At 33.7% G+C, this 27,283-nt stretch overlaps 1 protein-coding gene across 2 annotated transcripts in view; it reads left to right on the top strand.

The window, feature by feature from the left end:
• The window catches only part of Epg5 (ectopic P-granules autophagy protein 5), a 342,575-nt gene that overhangs the window by 139,167 nt on the left and 176,125 nt on the right, over nt 1–27,283 (top strand). For both annotated transcript variants that reach the window (XM_085816957.1, XM_085816958.1), the window contains exons 16-19: nt 6,900–7,064; nt 11,796–11,912; nt 22,151–22,398; nt 26,478–26,618. In XM_085816957.1, the coding sequence (XP_085673083.1) occupies nt 6,900–7,064; nt 11,796–11,912; nt 22,151–22,398; nt 26,478–26,618 (671 nt within the window). The remainder of the gene's footprint in view (nt 1–6,899; nt 7,065–11,795; nt 11,913–22,150; nt 22,399–26,477; nt 26,619–27,283) is intronic.

Raw genomic sequence — 27,283 nt, forward strand, 5'->3', positions numbered from 1 at the left:
ACCTTTCAATTATAAGTTTTCTACCATACTTTGGAGCATAGCCAATATACAAAATATGTGAATTTCACATAGTGTTATGAATTGTCAGTATCTTCAATATGAATGTGAAAGTAAGTTATTTCCCATGTATGATTATTCAGTATAGCCTTTAGTCTCTAGTGCATTAATACTTATAAAATCACCATCAGAGTAATGTATGAAGAGCTGTATAATGCCCATATTTTTATTTGAATTCAATTACTGGCATACATTTGACTGCACAGAAAGCCAAAAAATAGAAGTCTTGGTGGGAGCCAGTGGAGAATTTTTTATATCATTCTCACAAGAGGTTAAGTCATCTTGGAAACTGATTTCGTCATCTGATGAAACCCGAAGAGCTCCCAGATTTGCTCAGTAAATTTTTATAGACATTGATGTTCACATAGAGACTTCACAGTGATTGCTTTTATTTTTGAATCATCAGTTTGTCTTTTCTGTTTTTCCATTTTTAGTTAATACACAAAATTAAAACATCCAGATTAAAATAACTTAGAAGCTATGCTATATCAAATTCAGAAGTCAAACAACAAAAATCAGCGTTATATTTACAAAATTTTCACAGGACTAGTTTCGATGGTTTTACCGAACCACCATCTTCAGCTGCAAAACCGCAAATGAACAAGATAGGAAATAATGATTAGATAAGATAAGGAAGCCTGGATAAGAATAAGCAAGTGGCGCCATCTGTTGGCAAAACCAGAACTAAAACATAATTTCTCTAAAAGCCGAAGGCAAATTTGGATTGGAATTAGGATCGTTAACTAGAACAGAAAGATTTTTATGAATGTGAAATGCCTCTAGAAAATCCAGTTCTCCAATGGAAGATGTTTTTTGAATAATTTTAGCAGCAGAAAAATTGAAAGTGTAATTTTCGGACCAACAATGTTGAGCAACAGAAGACTTCTGTGTTTCCTTTTTTCTAACATATGCCTCATGTTCTTTGACGCGAAATTTCAAGGCTCTCTTAGTTTGGCCAATGTAAATTAAACCACACTGGCAAGGAATCCTATAAATACCCCAGGAATTCATATCCGGAATGGGGTCCTTGAGTATAGAAGTCCGAAATTTATTGATGAGAGAATAAACAACCCGAAAGTTAAATTTCTGCAAAATATGTGCAACTTTATAGCTAATTGATGGAAAGAAGGGAATGACAACAGAATTTTTATAATCTCCTAAAATAAGAGTGTGGCTTTTAGTGTGTTGAGATGAGAATTTTTTAACTGCTTGATTAATAATGTTGGGTGAAAAGCCCCTGTCAATAGCTATTGCTTTTAAATAATTTAGTTCTTCATCAAGGGCTAGTTTGGAGGAGCAAACTTGAAGAGCACGGAAAACATAGGAATAAAATGAAGCTAACTTTTGTTTAGTCGGATGACATGATTTAAAGTGTGGTGGAAGGCAAACCGATGAAGGTTTACGGTAAACTGTAGTACTGAAGTTGGATGTGTTACGTGTGACCAGAATGTCGAGAAACGGAAGAGAATTGCAAGTCTCAAGTTCAAAAGTGAACTGAATAGCTAGGATTCCTTGCCAGTGTGGTTTAATTTACATTGGCCAAACTAAGAGAGCCTTGAAATTTCGCGTCAAAGAACATGAGGCATATGTTAGAAAAAAGGAAACACAGAAGTCTTCTGTTGCTCAACTTTGTTGGTCCGAAAATCACACTTTCAATTTTTCTGCTGCTAAAATTATTCAAAAAACATCTTCCATTGGAGAACTGGATTTTCTAGAGGCATTTCACATTCATAAAAATCTTTCTGTTCTAGTTAACGATCCTAATTCCAATCCAAATTTGCCTTCTGCTTTTAGAGAAATTATGTTTTAGTTCTGGTTTTGCCAACAGATGGCGCCACTTGCTTATTCTTATCCAGGCTTCCTTATCTTATCTAATCATTATTTCCTATCTTGTTCATTTGCGGTTTTGCAGCTGAAGATGGTGGTTCGGTAAAACCATCGAAACTAGTCCTGTGAAAATTTTGTAAATATAACGCTGATTTTTGTTGTTTGACTTCTGAATTAGTATTTATTCGGCGTGTTATTGTGTCTTAACTATGCTATATCATTTTACTAATAAGATTTTGAAAGTTTAATTATTTGTTATAAAACTTTATCAGTCCTCCAAGTGTTCCCAAAGCTCATAACTAAGAGGTATCTTGATCATAATCCAAAAATGGTCTTCCCAATTTGTACCGTGACTGCTTTTCAGTTATATGCAAGCTGTGACACCCCCCCCCCAAAAAAAAACCCATGAGACTAGTCCAATAAATCATTTTACTTACAGAATCAGTTCTCCATCACATTATCACCTTCAAAGTACAAGGTCCAGTAGTGTTCATAGTAGGATATTAAAAACACACCATAAGGGAGTAACTGTAATTTATTTATTACCTCTTATGTCAATTAATAGTTAAAGATATGTCATTTACTAATGTGTAAGTCATTGGCCATTGTGTCGAATACTTTTTGACTATGATGCCTGTCAAATGATGTCCCCTCTGCACAACACATTCATCTAGGCAGCTTTGGATGCTTGCCATAACTCGGCATAACATATTTCCTGGGACATTGCCGATGGCAGTTCTGATGCTATCCTTCAACTCAGGAATGGCGGTACAACGTGTTCGGAAAACTTCTTGCTTCACATGGCCCCAAAAGAAAAAAAATCTGCACATGAAAGATAGGTGAGCGAGGCAGCTAGGAAATGTCACCAAAACAGGAAATGTCTGTCGCAATGGTCTGTCCATCTGGAACTTTCCCATGACTTCCCAAGTTGAAATGTTGCCGAAATAGACGATGGGTAGCAATAACAGAGTAGTTATTCATTTTTAAAATAACTTTCAACAGCAAAGACATGATGCTGTGCACTCCACCGATCCATATCACTGTCACACTTGAAATGGCAGCTCATTAGTACAACCAGGATGAGCACGAGCGGCACAAGCTGGCGCGCATTCATGCAGTATGTCATTGTACTACGCAAGTAAAATTACGCTATGAACACTGCCATACCCTGTAGTTCCTTTCAGCATTCACACAGTGCTACATTCGGTGCTGCCATTGCTGATAAAAGTTCTGGAACAAGGTTTTTGGAGGGCCCTTCAGGAGATTCTCCGTTTTTGTGTTAACCTCTTCAGCTGAGGTAAAATGGGTTCCCTTTAATTAAGATTCAACTTAAGGAAATAAAAAAAAAAAAGGTTGCATGGAGCCAGATCAGGTGAATAAGGAGGATGCCCCCATCACAGTAATGTTTTTGCTGGTCAGGAACTGCTTGACAAACAGGGCTGTGTGAGCAGGTGCATTGTCCTGGTGCAACAATCATCCATTACTCTACAACTGTGTTCTCCTAATTTTTCACCAAGTCTTTTTAGTACTTCAATGTAGTAGCAGTGATTAACAGTCTGACCACTGAGAATCCACTCAAACATGATGATCGTGCTGAGCACCCATCATCTTCTAATTAACTGGACTTCTTACTAATCTGAAAAATGCTTATGCCATTCAAACACGCATGTATGAGACAAAGTTTCATCTTCATAAGCCTTGGTTAATGTTTTAAATGTTTCCTCCATGGCTGATTTCCCAAGTTTCACAAGAAACTTGATGTTGATTCGTTGTTTGGTTTTTACATTAGACATTTTTCCGGCAGAATGCAGTTGCGTATGTTTACTCAATAAAGCAGTACTCCTCACTGGCGTGATTGGTTAAGGCAAAACTGGCCGCATGGATAGAGGAGGTGTGTGGCGTGACGCCACCAAAATTGTTGTTGCCAATTCCACTCTGTTTTCAAGCTACACACTTAGTCTCTTTTTTTGTGTGTATGTCACACTCATACAAGCTATGTTTAAAAAAAATTACAGACCATGCTTTTTAATTTAAGGGCCAGTGGCTGCAGGTAACATACTTCTTCCATCTTGCATATCCTGAGGCATATTGTGACAACATATCACTTTTTAGTGGGTTCTAGTCTGTACGCTAGTTGTTGAGTAACTACCAGTTCAGTGAGATCATGCATAAGGATCTCCTCAGATTATTGGAAAAACAAAAAGGAAGGAGCAGGAGGGACAAGGATTTGTGTGAAATTTATGTAAAACTGGGAAAACGTTTACAGAAACACTTCAATTTGTAAGGATTATGGTAATTTTATTAATGGTTAAATTTTGAATTAAACTTCCTTTCCTATCGCTTTTTAATTTCAACTTACCACTTCCGACCAGAACATAGTTTTAGAATCACGTCTGAATGCTAATGAGGAAGAGCGGTATTTAACCACGAAGTTCTACTGTCTTAGAGAGAGAGAGATACCAGATATTCTGGCTGCACGCATCCGCCTTTTTAGGCTACTCTCTTGTAAGCTACTAGTACACTTGGTCGTACTTTAGGCCCGTGATAGCTTTGCAGTCAATTAGCATTAAGGGGCCAACTCTGTTAGAATTTTGATAGCTTCGGTTATATCTCTTTAGTTAAGATTAGTTTAATTCTTAGTTTTTTAAGTTGAAGCCCAAGTGTCGGCTTTATTGTACAACTCCAAGGGAGTTCTGTTAAATCTTATTTGAATAATAAAGGGTCTTTTAGCCCTTTCCAAGTTTATTTATTTTCTCCCGAACTCAAGCGATTATTCTCTTACTAATTCTTAAGGTTCTTCATTTTCAACTGTAACTTATAATTACACAGTGGAGAATTCTACAAATTGCTTAACCGAGTATTCAAAGATGACTGCATGAGCTAAATGTATTGATTTCAATGTTTTAAGGATGATAGAAGATACAGGACTAAACAGTCTTTTTATATTAACAAACCATCAACATATTCAGAGTGCACTATGAATTGTACCGTGAGACAATAAACAAGAAAGTGCGAGAGATGTTGTGTGTAGGAAGAGACCTAAAATATGGGAGAATCGGTCATGGAAGCTGCAGCATGATAACTCTCCAGCACAAACATTGCTCCATGCTACCAATTATCTGGCAAAACATCACTCTTCTGTTGTGCACCACACACCCTGTTCTCTGGGACTTGGCCCTGGCACATTTTTTTCTTTTTCCCATATTTAAAAAACCCCCTTTGAAAGGAAATTGTTCTTACTCCTTAGAGGAAATACAGAAAAATGCAGTGAGAGTTCTGCACATGATCGAAAAAAAGTGATTTCTTGCAGGAGTGAAAGTGAAACCATAGTAATGGTGTATTGACACTAGAGCGGAGTACCTTGAAGGAAATAGTGGTTCAAAGTCTGTATAAATAGTAATAAAAATAAAACAGCAAAAGTTTGGTCTTTTTTTTTTTTTTTTAGAAGCACTACATGTTATCTTGATTGTCTGAGCACATTTCAAGATTCATGTGTAAGAACTTAAGTGTATCATGATCAGTATATTTTAATGTTATATATACAGTTGACTGCATGGAGGGTTAAAGGAACATTTAGTGTATGCAACATAATGTGTCAAAAGAAAGTACAAAGTCTTTAATCCAGACTCATCAGGACTTCGGTGATTCCAGATTAGGGGTTTTTCCGGATTATGGATCATCAATTTAAATCTGGTAAGATGGCATGCAGAAATTATAAAATTAAAAATATGAAACCATAATTTATGAAATAAAGAGCAATTATGATCTAAAGGGTATCAAAATTTACACAAAAAAAAGCTTAATATTTATTTGTGTACTTATTAAACATTTTTTTCAATGTAAGTTGTTTAAGCTGCTTTCTTTTTTGTGCTAGTACTTTCTCTTTAATTCTATAAACAGACATAATTTCTTGTTTAGTTACAAAGTGCCACTGTTCAAGTCCTGTAATTGCTGTGTCGAGAATACCAACTTGTCAATTGAAATTTTTTCGTTTTAAATAACCTCTCTGTCACTTTCTTCACTATCGGAAGCGGTACATCGAAACATGCTTTCGCTTTGTAGATCTTTTGGCACCTCCAGAATCGGAAACTCTTTTTGACATAATCGAAAGTTCAAGCTTACTTTTTATAAAATTGCTCTAACAGTCTGCAAAAAATAATAAACCGGATCCAATTAGAAGATTAAGGAACAACACAGTCTGCAACATTAACTGAAATAGATAATTATATAATTTTAGCCTAGCTTATACCGTCCGTTATACATTAAACATGCATTTGCAAACATGTTATGCGCATGCGTAAACGCATAATGCGATTATGCATGTGCAGAAAGTTTGTAGCTTTGATGTCCGGATTATGGACGTCTGCATTAAAGACTTTGTACTGTAGATGTTTCACTGCAGATTCAACAGTGAAGACCAGGGGGGGGGACTTACAAGCTTCTTTTATGATCAGGTAACACTATATAGAAACAGGAAAATGAACTAAAATAAAGTAAATGAGATAATCAAAAACTATCTTTAGGAATGAGATGCCTGTAACAAATACAAGAAAATCATATTTTGCAGAAATGCATTGCCCATTTGACATATGGAGAAAACTGTTAATCAGTTAAATAAATAGAAAAAGGCAGTAAACATAATGATTTGTTTATATAAGATCTAAATTCTAAAATTTTTGCTTTTTCCTGTGTTGAAATTTTTGAAATGAATGTTGGATGTAAATAGGTTTTATTCTTAACACGTAAACATAGTTTATAAATAGTGCAGCATTGGTAAAGGAATTGAACTTGTTAATTGATTATATTACTTCTTGCAGAAGTGCATTAAAAAAGTTACTTTTTTAGGAGGATGTGATCTATTTCTCTGCATAAATGTATCTCTCTCTGTATTATTGTTTTCTGTATTTTAACTTGCTTTGTCTTATAACTGTTCTTTTTTATGATTTGTAATTTTGACATTGCTTTTTTGATTTTTATTATTTTTATAATAATCAAAATCTTATTAAATCTTACAGCTTACAATAGACTTGGTTAGAGGAATCTCTCTTGTGAATTGGAGGCCTGAGAGTAAAGATATTAGTATATTGTCTTCGTGGTTACTTTCTGATGATTTCTCAGACAGAAAGAGTTATATTGCTCGTATAACCCTTACAAAGATGAACTGGGGTTTTAATTCAGAAGTAAGTAGTAGAGTTACCATTTCTTTTGTACTAAGGTAAAGCATGAGTTTAAACGAGTTAAGATAAAATAACATGTCGGACAAATATTAATTTAGATATCAAACAACACAAATATAACACTGATTTTTGCAAATATAATGCTGATTTTTGTTGTTTGACTTCGAAATTAATAATACGAGTTGGTTATTTTTATATTTTTTTATGATTTTTAGGTTGCATTTCAGACAGATTTAGAAGATTTTTTTAATATTCTATCAGCAGGAATTTGGAATTATTTTTTTTTATTAGTATGTGTAAAATTTTGAGTTTGATATATCTCAACTTAAAAGTATATGTTCTGCAATATTTCAAAGTTTTCCTCCCCTTTTTAAGTCAGTTTTAGCATATATTTAAGGAATTACAAGAACATTTTCAAGCACTCGATTATGTCATTATTGACCTTGGATTGGTTTTTGAATGTGTGTATAAATTTGTCAAAGAATAATTGGCATGATGCATCAGTAACATTGGAGCTATACCAGTAGTTCTCCAGGAGAGTTTGTTTCCTAATTGAATTATTGCTGTGTAATTTTTTATTCATAATTAACATGATTTGGTCTCTATCTCTTTTTTTTTCAAAATATTAAATACAAAATCTTTTGATACTATAAATAATTTTGGTATTTTTCTGTTATGCAGCTGTCATACTTTTCATCACCTGCGAAAGAGAAGCCAGACATACGCTGAGATCCAATAATTGTAACTAGAAGTAAATATGTTGCCATCTGTAAACTATTATAACCAGAAACTTTTTTTAAATTAAGAAACCCGGTTTTTAGCTTCTCTTTCACAGTTGCAGAAGTGTGGCAGGTGCATAATGGAAAAGTAGTGTAACTTTTGTGATTTGCTTGTCTAAGTTTTGATTATAAATATTGTTTCCATCTGGAAGAACTTACTGTGATTTCTTGAACTGAAATGTGTATGGTATAAAGCATCTAAAAGTGGATTAATTGATAATTATTAGCATGGTGTTATTTAGGAGGAAGGTGCAGCCCTCCTCCAAAACTGAAATTTCAATTTATAAATAGAATGCAATTACAAAAACATCATTTTTAAATAAAAGCCACAGTCTCTACCCTCCCTAAAAATTCAATTCTAGCTACAATACTGATTATTAGTCATGGAAATTATGTTATTGAATGCTTTATATCATACACATGTCTCATAATTTACCATAATCTGAGACATTTTTATGGTAAGCATCTAATGTTGCAGCTTTCATTACCTATAATTCCTGTCTAATTGCGTTATTCTCATTGGTGATGACTTTATTGAGAAATTTATAATTTGTATATATATAAAAAGATCAAAGGAAGATGCGATAATTGATGTTTAAAATAAAATATAAAAGAGCTGTTAAAAATCAGAGAAATGAGAAAAGGGAACTTAAAAATTTGTGATGTTTATTTGTTGATATGCTGCATACGTTATTTTATTAAGATTTAAAAGTGAATATGGACCAACATGCAGAAGTCCAACCTCTTGAGGCAGTGACAACCATTTTTCCACGAGAGGTCATTTTAAGGATCTAGGTCAAGCTACTGTGACTGGAGTAGCTGACAAATCTGGTTCTGCAGTCCAGGAACAAGATGGGAAATATGCTACATAGACAGTCATCTTACAATTGAACATTAATCGAATAAATAAAAAGATTCAATTTAACATTAAAGGTTACACAATGACTAAAAGAGATTTGCTGGATAAATGTGGAGGTGGACTCGCATTTCTAATTAGACTCAGTGGTCAAATATAAAATGATTCCTGTAGGCCAAGATATTGGCAACTCAAAAGTCCGAGCCCTGGAAGTGTTCACTCTTGAGCATTCTTTTATCCTGGTTAAATGCTTATCATTATGATACCACTACCATCAGCGTATATTCATTTAGTGAAATAGGTAACACCCATTCAGACCATGTCATTCTGCTTGGAAGCCTTAATGCAAAGAGCCCCACTTGGGGATCACATGTCATGGATGCAAATGTTCAAGTGATGGAAAACATTCTGATGAATTTAGGACTGACCGTTATTAATGATAAACAAAATATGTATCTATCAAGATCAATTGGCACATAATAAGCTCTGGACCTCGTAGCCGTCAGTTACCAGGTATCGCACCTTTGTAACTAGAGAATTTTAGATAGTGCAGTGAATAATCACTGTCTTATTCTCACCACCCTTAATATGCAGGTGGAAGTGGCAGATCGAGAAAGGAGATTATGGAACTTCAGAAAGGCAAATTGGACTATTTTTACACAATATTTGGAAAAATCTGTGTAAGAATGAATCTCGATTTAAGGATGAGGATCTTGAGGATTTAAGGATGAGGAACTTCCTGGATTTCTAAATTTCAACTCTCACAAAAAATATTACTAAAGCGGCCTAGAGGTAAATAGAAAAGTGAATGGTTACTAGATATTGGAAAGATTTTAACATTGATTCCCTGATGAGGCTACTAGGAAAGTTGAGAGGGAAATGATGAAAGGCAAACGTTTAAAATGGGCAGAATTCTACAATCTCTGAAAATAAATGCAAAACATTGGAGGATTCTTAGTGCCCTAAATAAATACTCTTCCAACTGCCCAGAGCTCAAATATTATTGCCTCATCAGCAGACAAAAATAAAGCAGTGGCAAATGTGCTGGCAATGCAATACTCAAACATTAGTAAATTGTACATTGGAGTTCCAGAGAGAAAACAAAATAACGAACGCAGCAGTTAGGAAATTACTTTTAGCAGCTAGAAGATATTCAATTGATGACTCCTATACTCCAGCTATTTCCTGCCAAGAACTTGGGGCAGCAATTAAGCATACTAATGATAAGAAATCCCCTGTAGCGATCTCATTTTTGGTGAAATGCATAAACATCTGGGTGAGATCGTTCTAAATGTCTACTGGATATAGTTAACACAACATGGGAAATGGGAAAACATCTGTTGTTGTCCCCCTGCTTAAGCCTGGGAAACCGGCCATTGAGAGTAAACAGTACAGGCTCATTGCATTCACTAGTGTTCTTTGTAAAATTAAAGTAATATACAGTTAAAAGTCTTTAATCCGTACTCGTCGGGACTTCGCTGATTCCGGATTATCGATTTTTCCGGATTATAGATCATCAGTTTAAATCTGGTAAGATGGCATGCAGAAATTATAAAATTAAAAATATGAAACCGTAATTTATAAAATAATGAGCAATTATGATCTAAAGGGTATCAAAATTTACAAAAAAAAGAAGCTTAATATTTATTTGTTTACTTTATTAAACATTTCTTTCAATGCGCGCATGCGTACCTTACGTATAGCCGAAATTAGAAAATTGCAACCAGAAAACTATTTGATTTGTTTTCATGATATTTATAATGACGAGGAATTTGATTTAAATCATATCAAAGACGGAGTACATCGAGATTAAATACTACATTTAGTAAGGAATTATAAGCCGAATAAAATAAAAACATCTGCCCTGAAGATAACAATAGTGCTGACAGATCAACTTCCAGTTCATTGCGCACCGCACTGCGACGTATCCCCCCTTCGGCGTGTGAAAGCAGTGTGAAATTGATAAACAGATTTCGAAACGGTTAGATAAACAAAGGATACCTTTATCCATTTTTTGTAGCAATTCATTTTTTGTTTGATGGACATCGAAACATACTTTCGATTTTTAGATCCTTTGGAAGCTCCAGCATCGGAAATTTTATTTGACATAATCGAAAGTTCAAGCTTACTTTTATAAAATTGCTCTAACAGTCTGCAAAAAACAATAAGCCTGATCCAATTCGAAGATTAAGGAACAACGCAATCATCAACATTAACTGAAATAGATAATTAGATCATTTTAGCTCATACCGTCCATTATACATTAAACGCGCATGCGAAAACGTTTTCTGCGCTTTCGCAGACGCATATGCGCTGTCGTAAATGACTTACGCGCACGCGTAAAACGCCTATGAGCATGCGTCAGCGCGGCGCATGCGCAGAAAGATTTTAGCTTTGAGGTCCGGATTATGGGTGTCCGAATTAATGACTTTTAACTGTATTATACATTCATGAATCATGGGTGAACTTGTAAAGAATTTCTATCAAACTGCATACAGAAAACATCATATCACAGGAGATCAACTTTTCTACCTGTGTCAATCGGTTATTGATGGCTTTCGAGTAACACCTTCAGAAAAGACCACTGCTGTCTTCCTGGATAGGACATCAACATTCTATACTGTATGGTGACAAGAACTTAATGAAATCGTTTATGAACATGATATAAGACGTGATGCCATAATTTGGATTGCAGACTTTTTGAAAGTTTATATATAAGGTATAATGAAGTCTTCTCTAAAGACAGAAGAACGTGGGTGTCCCTCAGGGCTCAGTTCTCAGCCCATTCCTTTTGTATGTTGATAATATTCACCAACTCCTGGAAGGGGACACTACAGTTGCTAATTATGCAGACAATATAGTAATCTGGCACACAAGCAAAGACATAGAAAAGTCTAAAAGATCATTAAACAAGTCCCTTGGAGGCATTCTGGCTTGCTCAAAAGAGCTAAATAAGAAAAGTGAATATAGTATACATTCATATAAATTTATTTCTTTGTTATAAACTTCTTACATTGTAGTTTTTTTTTTTCTTTTTTTAGTTTGAAATTTTGGATTTTGTAACCATTGATGAAGTTTAAGTATTTCTTAAAATTACAGGGGGAACTCGTATTGCCTCTTGAATTGCATCAAGAAATTGCAGTTTTAGTTCTCAAAGCTTACTTGAAATTTGACAGCAGCGGAAATGAGTGGTCTGTTTCTAATGGGCTAACACAGGTTTGTAATTCCATATTGCTGTGAAAATAATTTATTTGAACAATTTAATATAAAGAAAAGTGTTGCTGATTATTTTTCTGGAAATAATTTCGTGTTGGTATTAAATTAATATCTGTCATGACTAGATTGTTGCATTAAATAACATAACAATATTAAAAAGAAAAATAACATAACAATGTTAAAAAGAAAACTTAGATTTTAGAGCTTAAATGTATACCTTTAAAGATTTTTTCCCTGTATCTTATTTGACAGATTGAATTTTTATATTTGATACCATTATTTTAAAATCAGGCTTAAATAAATACAATGTTCATTGTTATTATTGCCAGAAAATAATAATTTTATAATTAAAAGATATAAACTTTAGCCAATGACATAATTTAGTCCAGGGGTTCCCAAACTACGAGGGCCATCCAGGAAGTAGATTACGTTTCCATCTGTGTCCGCTAGGGGCGGGGCTAGCGCGGTCATCTTGGGGTCAGAGCGTTGCGCAGCTCAGTCTGCATCTAGCCGTGCTAGTGAGAGGTTCGTGCTGTGCTCCGTTCAGATACTGTGACGGTTTGAAATGTCTGCGTTAATTGAAAATCCCGCGAGCTGCGAGGTGCGCTCAGTAATAAGGTTTCTGACTGCAAAAAACTGTAAACCGATAGAAATCTATCGGCAGCTTCGTGAAGTGTATGGGGACAACATTATCACTGAAGGTGGAGTGCGTCAGTGGGTCATAAGATTTCAAAATGGCCGAACCAATGTTCACGACAAAGATCGAAGTGGGAGACCCAGCATAGTGACCGCCGAACTTCTCGAAAAAGTCGATGCTAAAGTCCGTGAAAATCGAAATTTCACAATAACGGAACTTTCTTTGAGTTTTCCACAAATTTCGCGAAGTTTGTTGCACGAAATCATCAGCGAAAAGCTTGGTTACCACAAGTTTTGTGCAAGATGGATTCCAAAAATCTTGACAGAGGACCACAAAAATCAGCGAATGGCTGCAGCGTTGAACTTTTTGGACGCTTACCATAAGGATGGTGACTCTTTACTCGATCGCATCGTTACTGGTGACGAAACATGGGTGAAACATGTGAACTGTGAAACGAAATTGCAATCAATGCAGTGGTGGCACACAAGTTCTCCCCAAAAACCCAAGAAATGCATGCAAACAATGTCGGCAAGGAAGATGATGGCGACTGTTTTTTGGGACAGAAAAGGTGTAATTTTGGTGGACTTCCTGGAAAGAGGCACTACAATAAACTCTCAAAGGTATTGCCAAACTCTCCAAAAACTCAGAAGAGCAATTCAAAACAAGCGCAGAGGAATGTTGAGCTCTAAGATCTTGTTGATTCACGACAACGCCTGGCCCCACACGGCAAATGTCACTCGTAAAGTTCTTGAATCTTTTAAGTGGGAGTTGTTTCCTCATCCGCCGTACAGTCCCGACCTGGCACCGAGCGACTTCCACCTATTCCCAGCAATGAAGAAGTGGCTGGCTATGCAGCGTTTTGATGACGACGCACAGCTGCAAGAAGAGGTAACGAAGTGGTTGAAGGCGCAGGCGGCCGAATTTTTCGACGAAGGAATTTCCAAGCTCGTACATCGCTACGATAAATGCCTTAATTTGTATGGTGACTATGTAGAAAAGTAGTATTTGAGTGTGGCTTTCATCTGTATATAATAAAATTTGTTTCCTATACTTTGTTTATTTTTTTATTCCAAAACGTAGTCTACTTTCTGGATAGCCCTCGTATTTTGCATCATGCACCTATTTCACCATACACTTAAAGATCATTCCCTCCTCTTCAGAATTAAAAAATTACATTTATGCACTTAATTAGATTAGTTTTAATATGTTTTATAAGTCAGACAACAAAAGGTATAGAAAATGTTAATAAATACCGTAACTTGAATAAAAGTAGCTTTTTGTATTCATAAATTAAAACGCCATACTTAACAGCTAAATAAAGTACTGAGCAAATTCCTCCCATGAAACTGTGTAATCCCCCCAGGTGAATTTCCCCCCCCCGGTTGGAGAACTCCTGATTTATTCATTCTGTTGAATTCAATAAAATGATAATGCGTTATTTTTCCTACTTATGAAGAAAATGGGGGGACCCCCAAATTTTGTTAATTTTTAAATAGTAATTTGAATGTAAAATAATGATGAATGTAATTAAAAAACAAATTTGCATATGTATTTGTTGTTGGTTGTAAAAGTTGGCGGAAAACCTGCCAAATCTGTTTCAGTTATTCTGGCAGAAGCTAGGAAGGAGAATATCACTCTTTGCTTAGTTAAATAATGAACAGTAATCAGCCTAACTTGATTAAATAATGAACATGTAAGTTACAGGTATGACATATAAAAACTGATCCATGTTACATAAAAACTGGGTGAAGATCGTGGTTGTGACATCATGATTATCATTTATTGGTGCTTAATCACACCGTTTGGCAACAGTTTTTATTTATCAAAAATTTTTGCCAAGAAAATAGTAAGTACCAAAAATTATGAGTACTTCAAATAACAATTTAATACTTGAAAGAATTTACTGTTAAACATATTTTAAAATCAACAAGTATAAAGAAGTAAATTTGGGTTCTTTTCTTTAATAATAATGTCTATTTTCAACATATGAAACTAAATTTTAACAATATTAAAACTAAGGTACAAAAATTTTTGTTTTGAAAGCTCTGACATAACCAATATATACCAAATGACAAAAAATATTATGACATAATAAGCGGTGACGACCATTTAACGACATTTGGGTTCGGTTCGTGTATAACTGTAATGGGTAAGGTAATTGATCACTATATGCAAATGTAACCATATCTGGCCCTAAGATGTAACTTTATATGCCTTTTAGTAATTTTGAGAAGTAAGAAGTACTAGAGATTTCTCGGCGGCCAGGTGAAAACTATAAAAGACCAGAGAGAGCATCTGCTCTCAGTTATTAGTTCAGTGTGAATGTGGAGTATTGAGATGTCCATGAGAGCTTCGCCTTTTAGATGCGTTTTCCATAGCATTGTGTTTAATGTTCTTAGTAATTTGAAATGTTATTACTGATTGTACTCAGTGATACTGTGAAGAGTTGTATGAGTATTTTTGTGGAAAGTTCCAGAACTGTGAAGGATTTCTTTTGGTAAAATAAATTTTATCAAGCTGTCATCAATTCTGAGTGCATTCAATCTATCAAGAACCTGTATGTATGCAGTAGTACTTAAATTTTGTGTTTCATGTTACATTACAATAAAAGCATGGCTATCCAGCATTCAACTAATTCTGAAAACTCAGGTAACTGGAATATTTTAGAATTTTAGAAACCTTCCCCCCCCAAAAAAATTAGCAAAATAAAGATTAATAATGTATAAGACACTGTCACCAAACAGTTTCCACTAGTGATCGATAAGCATGATATTATAGCATGATCTTTGCTTTGGTTTTAGGTAAATGTAATTCTTGATAAGCCAGTTCAGTTTTTGTAAAGAAGGATACAAGTTAACTGCTATTTATCCGTGTTGTCTTTACTTAGTGATTAAATTTTGGGATCTGTATTCTTGGAAGTAAGCATACAGCAGAGTATTTTCAAAGTTAAGGGATTCTGGCATCAAGAAAAGTGTGTGTTGATGGTCACAATTTGCAGCTTTATTTGAAAATGGATGAAAAATAGTAATGTAACATGAAAAAATAGGATTAGCGATTTATATCTTTTGTATGCTATATCTGTAATTGTTCATTACCTACCTAAAGAACGAACAATTTTTTCCTTTATACTTCTGCGAACTTTAATGGTCAATGGGATTTCATAATTGAATTTTTTACTGTCATATATAGCCTACAGAATAAATTGGCTTGTATACTATATCCGTAACTGTTAATTACCTAGTTAAAGAAAGAAAAATATTTCCCTTTAAACTTCTGTAAAAATGTTTCATGCAGTTTTGGCTACATCTCTGCAAACTCTAGTGGTCATCAGGATGTGTTTTCCAATATTTAAAGCTGTAATTTACAAAATAAGTTGGCTTTTATGTCTGAAATGCATTCCCCTCCCAAAATCTTTCAGAATTTTAAGTGTCGGCTTTTGATATTCAAGTTGATAACAAATAAGATGATTTCTTTTATAATTTTAGCTTGAAAATTTCTTCCATTTGTTCTGCTTTTCTACCATGAATTGCATTTTTCTATGCTGTGCTATCTGCAATTTTCCATCCACACGTATCTTGGCGTTGAGCATTTCTCAAGCTTTCTAGATAGTCAAGTTTTAATTCTACTTCATTAAAATTGTCATGTTTCATAATTTTATGTATGCTATCAGAAATTTTTCCTAGTTGATATCACATAACTTCACTTGTTTTAATTTCATTGCTTTAATTCTAATTAGATATCTAATAGTTACTCCACTGTTAATTCTGATTTATTCTCCAAATGTACTGTCCAACGTTTTGGTGAAGAAGTGAAATTAAATATCTTTTTTGCATAGTTTTAAACAAACTTCTTGTATCCTCATTTTGCATCATGTATATCAGGGTTTCCTAAACTGTGGGTTGCGACACCCTGGGGGCTGCGGGACCTGCAGCTGTGGGTCGCCAAAAGTTTTAGCAGTTTTGATATTTCTTTAACTTATTATAATAATTTTACAATTACTAAATGTTTTTACACAGTGTATCTGAAAATAGATAAAGATAAGACAATACAGACAAAGAGAAAAAAATGAAAACGTTTCGATGCATTCTTTTTATAATATTAAACGTTAGCTTTTCTTGCTTTGCAAGAGACACTGTCATTTCATCTGTTACTTATTTAAAATTTTCACATTGTTCTATGTCTTAAAATTAGAAATTGAAGTTAACGATCTAAAACTGCAATAGTATATTACAGTACAAGTGAACAAATTGATGGTTTCACTCATGTGTGTGTTGAATTTGTGCAATGCTTATGGGGTCCCAAAAAATTTTTGTAAATATTATGGGGTCCTGGGAGTCATGAAAAAATCTCGGTGGTAAAAAGGAGTTACGACTGAAAAAAGTTTAAGAAGTCCTGATTTATATCAAATTGAAAACATGAGCAACATACGAAAAGTAAAATATCTGAAGATTCTCATTTAACAGCATATTTTGACATCCTTTCCCTTTCATTTTTAACAACTTATTATTGGCTTGACCTGCCTGTATTAAATGTCTAAGTCTGTTTCCTACAATAATTTGTGGAATCATAGATTTCATAAAACCCTAAAATAATTTCCCTGGTTTCAATTAATTCAATATTGATATACAAAACAAAGAGTATTATACTTTCCATTTGTTCCATTTTGCTTGCTTCAAGCGTGTGAGATCATGGAACATACACTGAAGAGCCAAAGCATTATGACTACCTATTCAGTAACCCATTGTGCAACCTTTGGCCTGAACTTGCCTCGGCATGGATGCTACAAGTTCTTGGTAAATGACTGGAGATAGGTTGTACCAAATGTCTAAGCAACTGTCACGCAAAGTCGAGATATTCCGATCTGGTGGTGTTTTGAGCTCTGCAATGCCGTTCAATGACATCCCAAATATGCTTTATCAGGTTGACCTCCAGCTAGTTAGGTGGCCAGAGCAATAATTGGAATTAATCCTTATGCTTCTCGAACCACTCCAACACATTTCGAGCCTTATGACATGGGCCGTTGTTCTACTGGAAGATAACATTTCCATTTGGGAAGACTCCATGTAAGGGTGCAACTGATCCACAGTTATGTTTAGATAGTCTGCAGTTTCATAGTATGTTCTGCCATATCTAAGGGTCTCAGAGCTGCCTCAAAGTATAATACCACCACCACCAGCCTGTGTGTGACCTGCTGTACAGGAGGGGGGAGCAAATATTTGCCTGGAAGATGGTGATTGGGATCCATCTTCTAGGCAAATAGTGATTAAGGGAAATCATCTTAGTGATTGGGAGCTATTACATGTGCAATCTTTCATGAAGTTCTGGTGCTCCCAACACTTTTACTGCCTGGAAGATGGTGTACCAACACGACCATTGACGTAATGAGTAAGAAATCATGATTCATCTGTTCAGCCAACTTCTTTCATTTATCCATGGTCCAGTCTCAAGGTTTCTGGGCCCACTGTAGACGTAGTTGACAGTGACGCTTGGTGAACAGAGAGAGGCACATGAGTGGGACGTCTGCTGCGCAGTCCTATATCCATCAGTGTCTTTTAACTGTGTGTTTCGAAACACTTGCACTTGGATTTGCATTGTATTGGACTGTCTGCTGAGCTGTATTGGACTGCTTGCACCGATTTTGCTGTACCAATAACTGTTTGCTATAACCAGAATTGTCTCCAACGTCCTTTTTCTTTGATGGAGCGTGGACTTCCAACATATTGGCATCTACTGCTGATTTTACCATCATTTATCCACTTTGCATAAATACCAACAACCACAGAACATGAACAACATACTACTCATGCAGTTTCAGAGATACTCAATCTGAGTTTTCAGACCATTACAGTTTGCCCTCTATCATATTTACTTAGATCAGCAGCCTTTTCCAAGTGCAAGAATGATTACTTACTTTCTCCAGCAGCAGTTAAATACCATTTCCACTTAAACATGTGCCTTCCACATCATCCTAACGAGTTCATTGCAAAATTTGGGGGTGTTCATAATGTTTTGGCACAACAGTGTGTATTTAGTTTCTAAAATACTGAAAATGAAATTTTGTCATTTATTACATAGCTTAAAATTTTTAATATTTCATTTTAGCTGTCTTTTCACTAATAATAAATGCAAGCTTTTTGCCATAGTGCTCTCTCTAGGTGAATTTTCATGATTTGAACAAACTTAACACATATAAGTACACATCGGTCAATTTGACTGATGGGCATTTTTACATTCTGATACTGGCAACACTGATTTGAACTGAATGGGTTTGCGAACTTTACATTACGCCAGTATATAATATATCAATGTTTGATAACAACAACTTTTCTCCCTTTGTAAAAGTCTCAAAATTGGAATACATTTATTATCAGTCATGTTTAATAAATTTTGTTTGTTGATTTAAATTTCCTTTAATTTTATTGCTCTATGCTGTTTTTTAATTAGTAAATTAAGTAAAAAACATTAAAATGCATACACGGTCAAAAGGGTGTATGCATACACCATACAGGTAATTCAACTGATTTCATGAAATTTGTATTATTCTTTTAATAAGAAAATAATCCAGTAATTATTGAACTAAATGGTGACCTCCGAAGAATGCTTTTATTTCAGTTAATTTTGGTAAACAATGGAGCAGAGCTCTGTTTTATTTCATATTTGTGTTGTTTCTTAATTTACTTTTCATATTTTTCTTGAGTTCATTTCAGTTCAAGAAAATTTTCATATTTTGGACTACAACATTGAATGCACAAAATACTTTCCTCTGTGTTGGGGGCAATAGTAGAAACAAAAAGGAACATTAAACAGGGTTGCCACGCTACCTTGAAAACCTGAAAAACTGGGAAAAGTCAGGGAATTAGAAAATTGACCAAAAAATCAAGGAAAATCAGAGAATTTAAATATTTTAATAGTCAGGGAATTTCAGACTGTGATCCCCCAAAAAGTGATTTTCATTCCAACATCAGAAGTTATCACTTTCTTGGAGAGTGTCATTCGGACAGCTGGCACAGAGCCAGTTTTTGCAGCGCTAATCAGATTGTCTTTTAGAAAGGCAAAGCAAGTTACCTGTAACCTTGAGAATCCAGAGATTCGATTGCACAAGTGCAGTACATGTTAAGTGAAAGTAAATTCCCCCATTCTCATATAAAATAAAATCTTTTTACCCCTTTCTTCTTTCTTAAATGCCTTATTTGTCATTTTACAGTAAAACAAAAGTCATCTGAGTTAACCATTTAATAATAATCTGTATTCGCCAAAATACCACCGATTTTTAAGCATCCTTTTAATCCTTAACATGAAATTTAATGCACATATTTATTACTTATGTATGCTGCTAAATTAATATAAAATACTTGAATTTATTTTAAAATATCATTAAGTAGATTTATTTCTTCCTTTAACTGAAAAATGTCTGCAGAAAAGCCATATTAAAATTCTGATTGGGCAGATTCTAATCTCAATCATCAGTTGAGAATGTGTGCAGAAAAGCCATTTTAAAATTCTGATTGGGCAGATTGTAAGCTCAACCTTCAATTGAGAAAACAACTTCTATTATAGTTATAAAAGTAATTCTTTGGGGATTATATATATATACAGTTAAAAGTCGTTAATTCGGACACCCATAATCCGGAATGATCTATAATCCGGACCTCAAACCTACAAACTTTCTGCACATGCGTCACGTTGGCGCATGCGCGTAAGACCTCTGTGGCTGTGAATATGCTTGTGCGCGTGCGCAAAATACATTTACGAGTGCGCGTTTAATGTATAACGGACGGTATAAGCTAAGTTAAAATGATCTAATTCAGTTAATGTTGCAGATTGCGTAGTTCCTGAATCTTCGAATTGGATCTGGCTTATTATTTTTTGCAGACTGTTAGAGCAATTTCATAAAAGTAAGCTTGAACTTTCGATTATGTCAAATAGAATTTCCGATATGTATTTACTGTTATGTAAAGGATCTACAAAGCGAAAGTATGTTTAGAAGTCCATTAAACAAAAAGTGGAATTTCTGTAAAAAATGGATAAAGGCATATCCTTCGTTTCTCAAACCATTCCGAAATCTGTTTATCAATTTCATGCTGCTCTGCGGCCCGGGCAGGGCGGATGCCGAAACGCCGCGGCGTGCAATGATTTGGCAGATGTTTTTATTTTATTTCGCTTAGAATTCCTTACTAAATGTAGTATTTCATCTTGATGTACTCCGTCTTTGATATGATTTAAATCAAATTCCTCGTCATTATAATTCACTTCCGATAAACAAGAATGTGATACAGAGTTATTGAAAACGAAAAAATTTCAATTGACAAATTATTCGGTATGCTCGACACAGCAATTATAGGACTTTAACAGCGGAACTTTGTAACTGAACAAGAAATTATGTCTGTTTATAGAATTAAAGAGAAAGTATTATCACATAAAACGAAGCAACTTAAACAACTTACATTGAAAGAAATGTTTAATAAAGTAAACAAATAAATATTAAGCTTTTTTTTTTTTTTTTTTTTTTGTGTAAATTTTGATAGCTTTTAGATCATAATTGTTCTTTATTTCATAAATTACGGTTTCATATTTTTAAATTTATAATTTCTGCATGCCATCTTACCAGATTTAAACTGATGATCTATAATCCGGAATTGCTGAAGTCCCGACGAGTCCGGATTAACGGCTTTTGACTGTATATATGTAAAGTCATGTAATTAGCCAATTTTTGTGTTTTCAAGGGGTACTATAATTAACTTACTCTTAGCACAGCCAACATGCACTATGCAGATAGCCCAGAATTTTCTTGAAACACATCTGAAAATCTGGAAAAGTCTAATATAAAAAATAGTAATATGTAAAATCATAATAAGTTTTTAATATTTTTATAATTTTCTGTTGTTTTCTTTCCCTATCACTTTATATTCTAAAAAGAAATACAGAAACAGATAATGGAGTGTTTAAAAATAAACTATTTTTTTATTTGAGTTTTAGTGTATTCAGCAGTAGAAATTTAATTTTATATGGTTTAGCAGTAGTACATATTTTTATTTGAAAAGAGAAGCGTATGCATTATTATTTTTTATATCAACACCTGAATACAAATACTCTTGATTTCAGTATGCAGATTCCATGTTATGATGAAATAAAATAATTTTTCCACTTCACATGTTGCAAGCCTCATATTTGTTACATTCCATGGATGCAAGAAATTCACTGAAAATATGCACTGCTTTATCTTGAATAATTAAATCTTTCTTTCTTAAATAGATGCAAAATTTTCCATGTGGTGTTAATTTTTGTGGTTAAATATCATTGCAAGTTGTTTTTTGAACAACTTAAAAAAATCTTAAATACTTGATTTTTTATTCTGTATCTTGAATTTTAAAGATTGTTCGTTAAATTAATAGGATTAAATTATTTCAGGTGTTAAACAGAAATCAAGATCAGATTGTTTTTGTTCAGATTTATTATTTATGTTTTATTTATTTTTGTTGGTAGATTCATGTTTGAGATGTTGGATTGTAATCTGAAATTTTCAGATTGCAAGTTTTTCTTCCTTTAATATTTCTATGTTAAATATTGATAGATTAAAATTGAAGTTATTTTAAATTTTCAGATGCTGCAGTTTGCATCTATTAATTATTACAGAGAAGAGCAAGGTTTTGTGCCTTGGGCATGGGACTGCTTATTTTCATTGAAACTTCATATCATGGATACAAAATGTCCACCATGGGTACAGATATATGATGGTGAAGTTCCAGATATTTCTGATGATCATATTCTTCAGACCTTACAGACTGCGTATGAACAGAAACATCCTGCTGCTTGCTATCTTATTATTGTTATGACAAGTAAAGGACATAGGTAGTTTTGCGACTTTTCTGTTTATTTGAAAATTAACTTTGGAAGGAATTGTTTATTAGTTGGTATTTTTAGTTTCATTATTTATTTCGATTTGTCTAAGTTTTCTTCATTATAAAATTATTCATTTATTTCATTAAAGAATAAATAAATAAATAAATAAATAAAAATTTTATTTGACTTTTTTAAATTATTTTTTCAAAATAACTTTGGTTTTAATAGGCAGCATTGTTAAGTGATGTGAGCTAAAGCCATGTATAATTTTGTTAAAGATGTTCATGATTTGTAACAGAATGTAGATAAAAATTTTTATAAAGAAATAAAATAAAGAAAGGATATTAATATTATATATATACACATATGGAGACCATAGTAAAATAAAATGTGTAGCAAGAAGGTGTAGTGAAAGGACAAAATATGTTTCCTCATTTTTAAAATTTTAAGTAACATGTTTTTAAGTGTGTTTAAACTATAAGGAATGGGGATAAAATCCTCTAAAGCAGCAATTCTGAACCGCTAGTACACATACCACCAGTGATACACAGGAGAAAAATACGTGGTATGCAAAGAAACAAAAACATTTTTATCTATTAAATTCAAAAATCTTGTGAAGGAAAAGAACAGTTGATAGTAATTTCTTGTGATCGAACTCTTAACTAAAGATTAAAAAAAATAACACACTTGTTAACTTTTGACTGAACCGGGGGTGGGGTGGGGAAAAGAGTATTTAAAGCATTTCAAATAAAGCTATTAAATTTTTATTTCCTTTTTGCTCAACATATTTGTGTGAACAAGGATTTTCTTCCATGTTATATTTGAAAAGTAAATATAGAACAAAATCAAAGTGGTTCCTAATTTATGGCTAAAACTAAGTGAAATAAGGCCAGACAAAGAAATTGTTCTCTCTTAAACAGGCCCAAATGTCACACTAAATTTTAGAATTAAATTATTATAACTTAAATTTTGATAATTAAATAATCATTATAAAATGTAGTGATGGTACTGAAGTTTTTCAGTTTTTGTTTAGATGGTACATGTTAATCAAAACGTTGAGAACCATTGCTCTAATTTCAATTGTGCATTAGGATAAATGACAGTTTTAAATTTAATGTACTTTTTGTGGAATTTTTTGCATAATGTAAGTTGTTTATTTTTATCTAATGCATAGGTTTCCCAAACATTTCTAGCCCATTACCCTCTTTTCAGAGGGGGGGACTCACGCCTTTTTTTTTAGAAGAATAAGAAATATAGGCTCTTGTTCCTGAAATAATAATGTAACCCATTGTTTTTTTAAATGTTTTGGGTCATAGCTCACTTTTTATAAAAGAACAGATGTGGCAACTTCACGGTGATGTCTCACAAAGAGCTTTTATATCCAGCGATCTTTCTCATTTTTTGTAGCTAGGCTCTGTATTAATGAACTTGTTACATTTAATCTGTTTTTCGCTTTAATAAATATGTTATTTAAATTCTTCAATATGACAGGGCTACACAAGACCAGGCTTTTCAGCTTGCCTTTTTGTTCCTTTCACCACTGTGCCAACACTGCTGATACTTTTAAATGTCATTTATCAGACTTCACTGTCTTTGGACTTATATCCACATATAATTTAAACAGCCCATTTCCATCGTTTCCAAACAGTGCTTGACTGGTACCTCTCTTATTCTTGCTCATATCACAGTGGTAGAAAATGTATCATACAAGTTTCTGATATCTTTGTTGATGGTAAATGACCTTGGGTTTCGATCATAGTTCATCTCTGTGGCAGTAAAATACTGTACTGCTATCAGAAAAGAGCTCATATGTGGCAGATTCTAATCTTTGAGATGCTTTGTGGTGTGAGCATTTTTATAGGTTCTTGGGATTGCTACTGTACTAACATATCTGTGCATTTTGATTACATATATATATATGTGGCAGCATATTTATTTCTTCATCAATAGATGGGCCTGTCATGACATCCTTGGAGTGTGGGAAATGCTTCCTGTCAGGGCAGAGGAGTATTGTAGCAGAAGGATGCATATGCTCAAAGGAAAAGCAAAATACTGCTGTTGTGCATAGGTTGTTTCAGAATCTTTCAGTTTCAGTTGCAATTTGAAAGTGTGAACAGAATGTTCATCTTCATGTAATGCAACCACTTCCTCTAAATGCATTTGTAAGATACTCGTATAAACCTTTCCATATCTTAAACATTCCAGCTGAGACACTGCATGTATTATAAAAAATTTTATATAATATTATTAGCGGCAGTGTTGAGCTTAATGTAATAACATTAATTTTTCGATATTTGGTGCCATATTTATCATCAAGAATTTTAAATCGCCACGTTCCTCTGAGATACTGTTGTTCTGTACAAACTTGAAATATAAGCTTTGTTGGCCAAGCCGGAATACACACACATATGTGATGCTCCATCTGGTGCACTGCATATACAGCAACTTGTTCATGTATTAGTAAAAATATTATTAGGATCAAAGCTGCGACCATAGCTGCCTAAATAACTGAGATTGCAATAGCCCTTTTTTCTATCCTTTCTCTAAGATACGCATAAGAATGCAATTAGAAATGATACTGTATGAAACTTCCACATCTGTTTGTTTGTTAATTGGGGGAGGGGTAATTGTGGATCTCAAATGGAATTTCAGGTGTTCCGGTATTTTAAACACACAGATTAGTGAAGGACATTTAAGGTTTAAAAGACATTTAGAACCATTTGTTGAAACATTCATTATATAACTTTTAATATTAATCAAACTGTTCAGTGCAATCTCGTGATTATTGCCCCGAGGGCAGTGGCAGCAGTTGGTTATCAGAGCTAAATTTGGCTTGGACCAAAAATGCTCATTTCAGTCTCTTCGGTGATCACCAGTGGATGCTACTGAGCTGATTGTGAACCATTGATGTAATGATGTCATTGAACTATACTATTATACGCACCTGAAATACCCTTCCTGAAAATTCACCAGCTATTGGCAAGTAATTTTTCACCAAGCTGAGATATGCAAGACAACAGCCATTTTCAAAAATGGTGTCGCACTAAGAATTATGTTAAACAGCAAACAATTGACAGAATTAAATATGCAGGAAATATCCGTAAATGGGCTTTTTTTGGTTTTGTTTTTTGTGCTGTTCTCTCACGTGCACAGCGATCTATTTTAGCTTCTAAAAACATCAGAGTATTGCAGAAACTTGGCATCATGCACAACTTGGCACTGCATACACTGCCATTCTTCTCATGTACAGAGTAGTTTATTTTTCCTTGAGAAAACATCAGAGAATTGCACAAATTTGGGATTGTACACTCTGTTTTCCCAAATGCAGAAAAAATCGTTTTTGTTTTTAAAAAAAATAGAGAATTGCACAAATTTAGCATAGGCATACAAATTGCACAAAGCAAATTTTTACATTTTCTGCTGTTAGGCAAAATGTCATATTTCTGAAGAACTGCAGTACATTTTGCTTTTTCATTAGCTGACAAACTTCACTGTCTCATTACAGTTCTTTACAAGAAAGGGGGGAAAGAAAAAAAAGAGGGTGCACTCAGTGCAACAAAAACAAACTCTAACAATAATTGTCAGTGCAACAAAAGCAAAACACTAAAGACTGGCGCTGCATACCTGGGTTGCCACATAAATACACTTATGTGAGGTGATGTCTATGCTCATAGTTCAACATAGTCATATTTCAACATAATATAATGTCTTTTATTTATTGTGAATACCTTTTTGGGAGTTGCAAATAATTATGAAAGTAGCAGTTTTGCTTTTGCGGCTGTAATAGTTTTCTGTTCACTGTTAACTCTGCTGTTTTTCATAATATTCATTTCTCAGCTTAGGTTACTAATTCATTTGCTTCTGATTAATAAATGCTGTTATAGTATTTCTAATAGTATTATTAAAAAAGTGCTTATCTTATATCAGAATCAAGTTTTCTTATGTGAATAAAGATGCAAAATTAAAATAATTGGTTGTGCTTGTTTTTTGACTAATAAATTACTTTTGAATGTATGTGTATTAAAATTTTTAACATATTTATTACAAATGCGGTTTTATCAATATAAATGCATATTTTGATATTTTAGAGTACAGAGCTTGGTAACTGAGGGCCTACAGTGTTTTTCGACTTTAATGGAGCATCAACAGTATGCAGGAGCAATTCATTGCCTCTATTACATTTTCCCATTTTTTGTGAAAAGATCTGAGGAATTATTATCAAACCAACAGTAAGAAATACTGCCATGCAGTTTTATGTAATTTGTTTATTTATTATTATGTTTGAAATGAGTATTCAATATAATTTTTTGACAAAAATAAGAAACTGTCAGTATTTTCTGCTGTAAAAAGTTTCTCTAGATTCTAGCATAATTCATTAGGAACATCAGAAAGGTTTTTTTTTTTCTATTTGTTTAATAATCAGAGCATTTTATTTTAAGGACTTGTATTTTTGAAATATATTGAGAAAAAACTGCAGAAATTATGTATTTGGTTTTACATAGCATAAAATAAATCTGTATAGAGCTGAATGATGGCAGCAAAAATTAAGGATTGCTTTGAATTAAAATAGCTTAAAAAACTGATATTTGTATGTGGACGCAGTTGCTGATGCTAAGGTAATTGCGGGTAGACTGAGTACCAGTTGTTTCAGTTGCTGTAGAAGTAACTATAGCAGTGATCAGATTATCTTCTTTTTCCTCCAATGGATACTGCCTACCCAATACGTTACTTTTATATTTCTCAAATGCACTTTTTGGCAGCTGGTGTCAGCAGTAAATGAATCATATTGCTATGGTAAGTAGGATCCTTTTTCTTCTAAATCAGTTTCTCACTTTCATTCATACCTTTTGTTTGCACTTTTTGGTGTTGTACTTCCAGAACTCATATTCTTTAA

Source organism: Stegodyphus dumicola, chromosome 5, assembly GCF_044657685.1.
Source record: "Stegodyphus dumicola isolate Sdum_Otavi_A_Nest chromosome 5, ASM4465768v1".
Lineage (NCBI taxonomy): Eukaryota > Metazoa > Arthropoda > Arachnida > Araneae > Eresidae > Stegodyphus > Stegodyphus dumicola.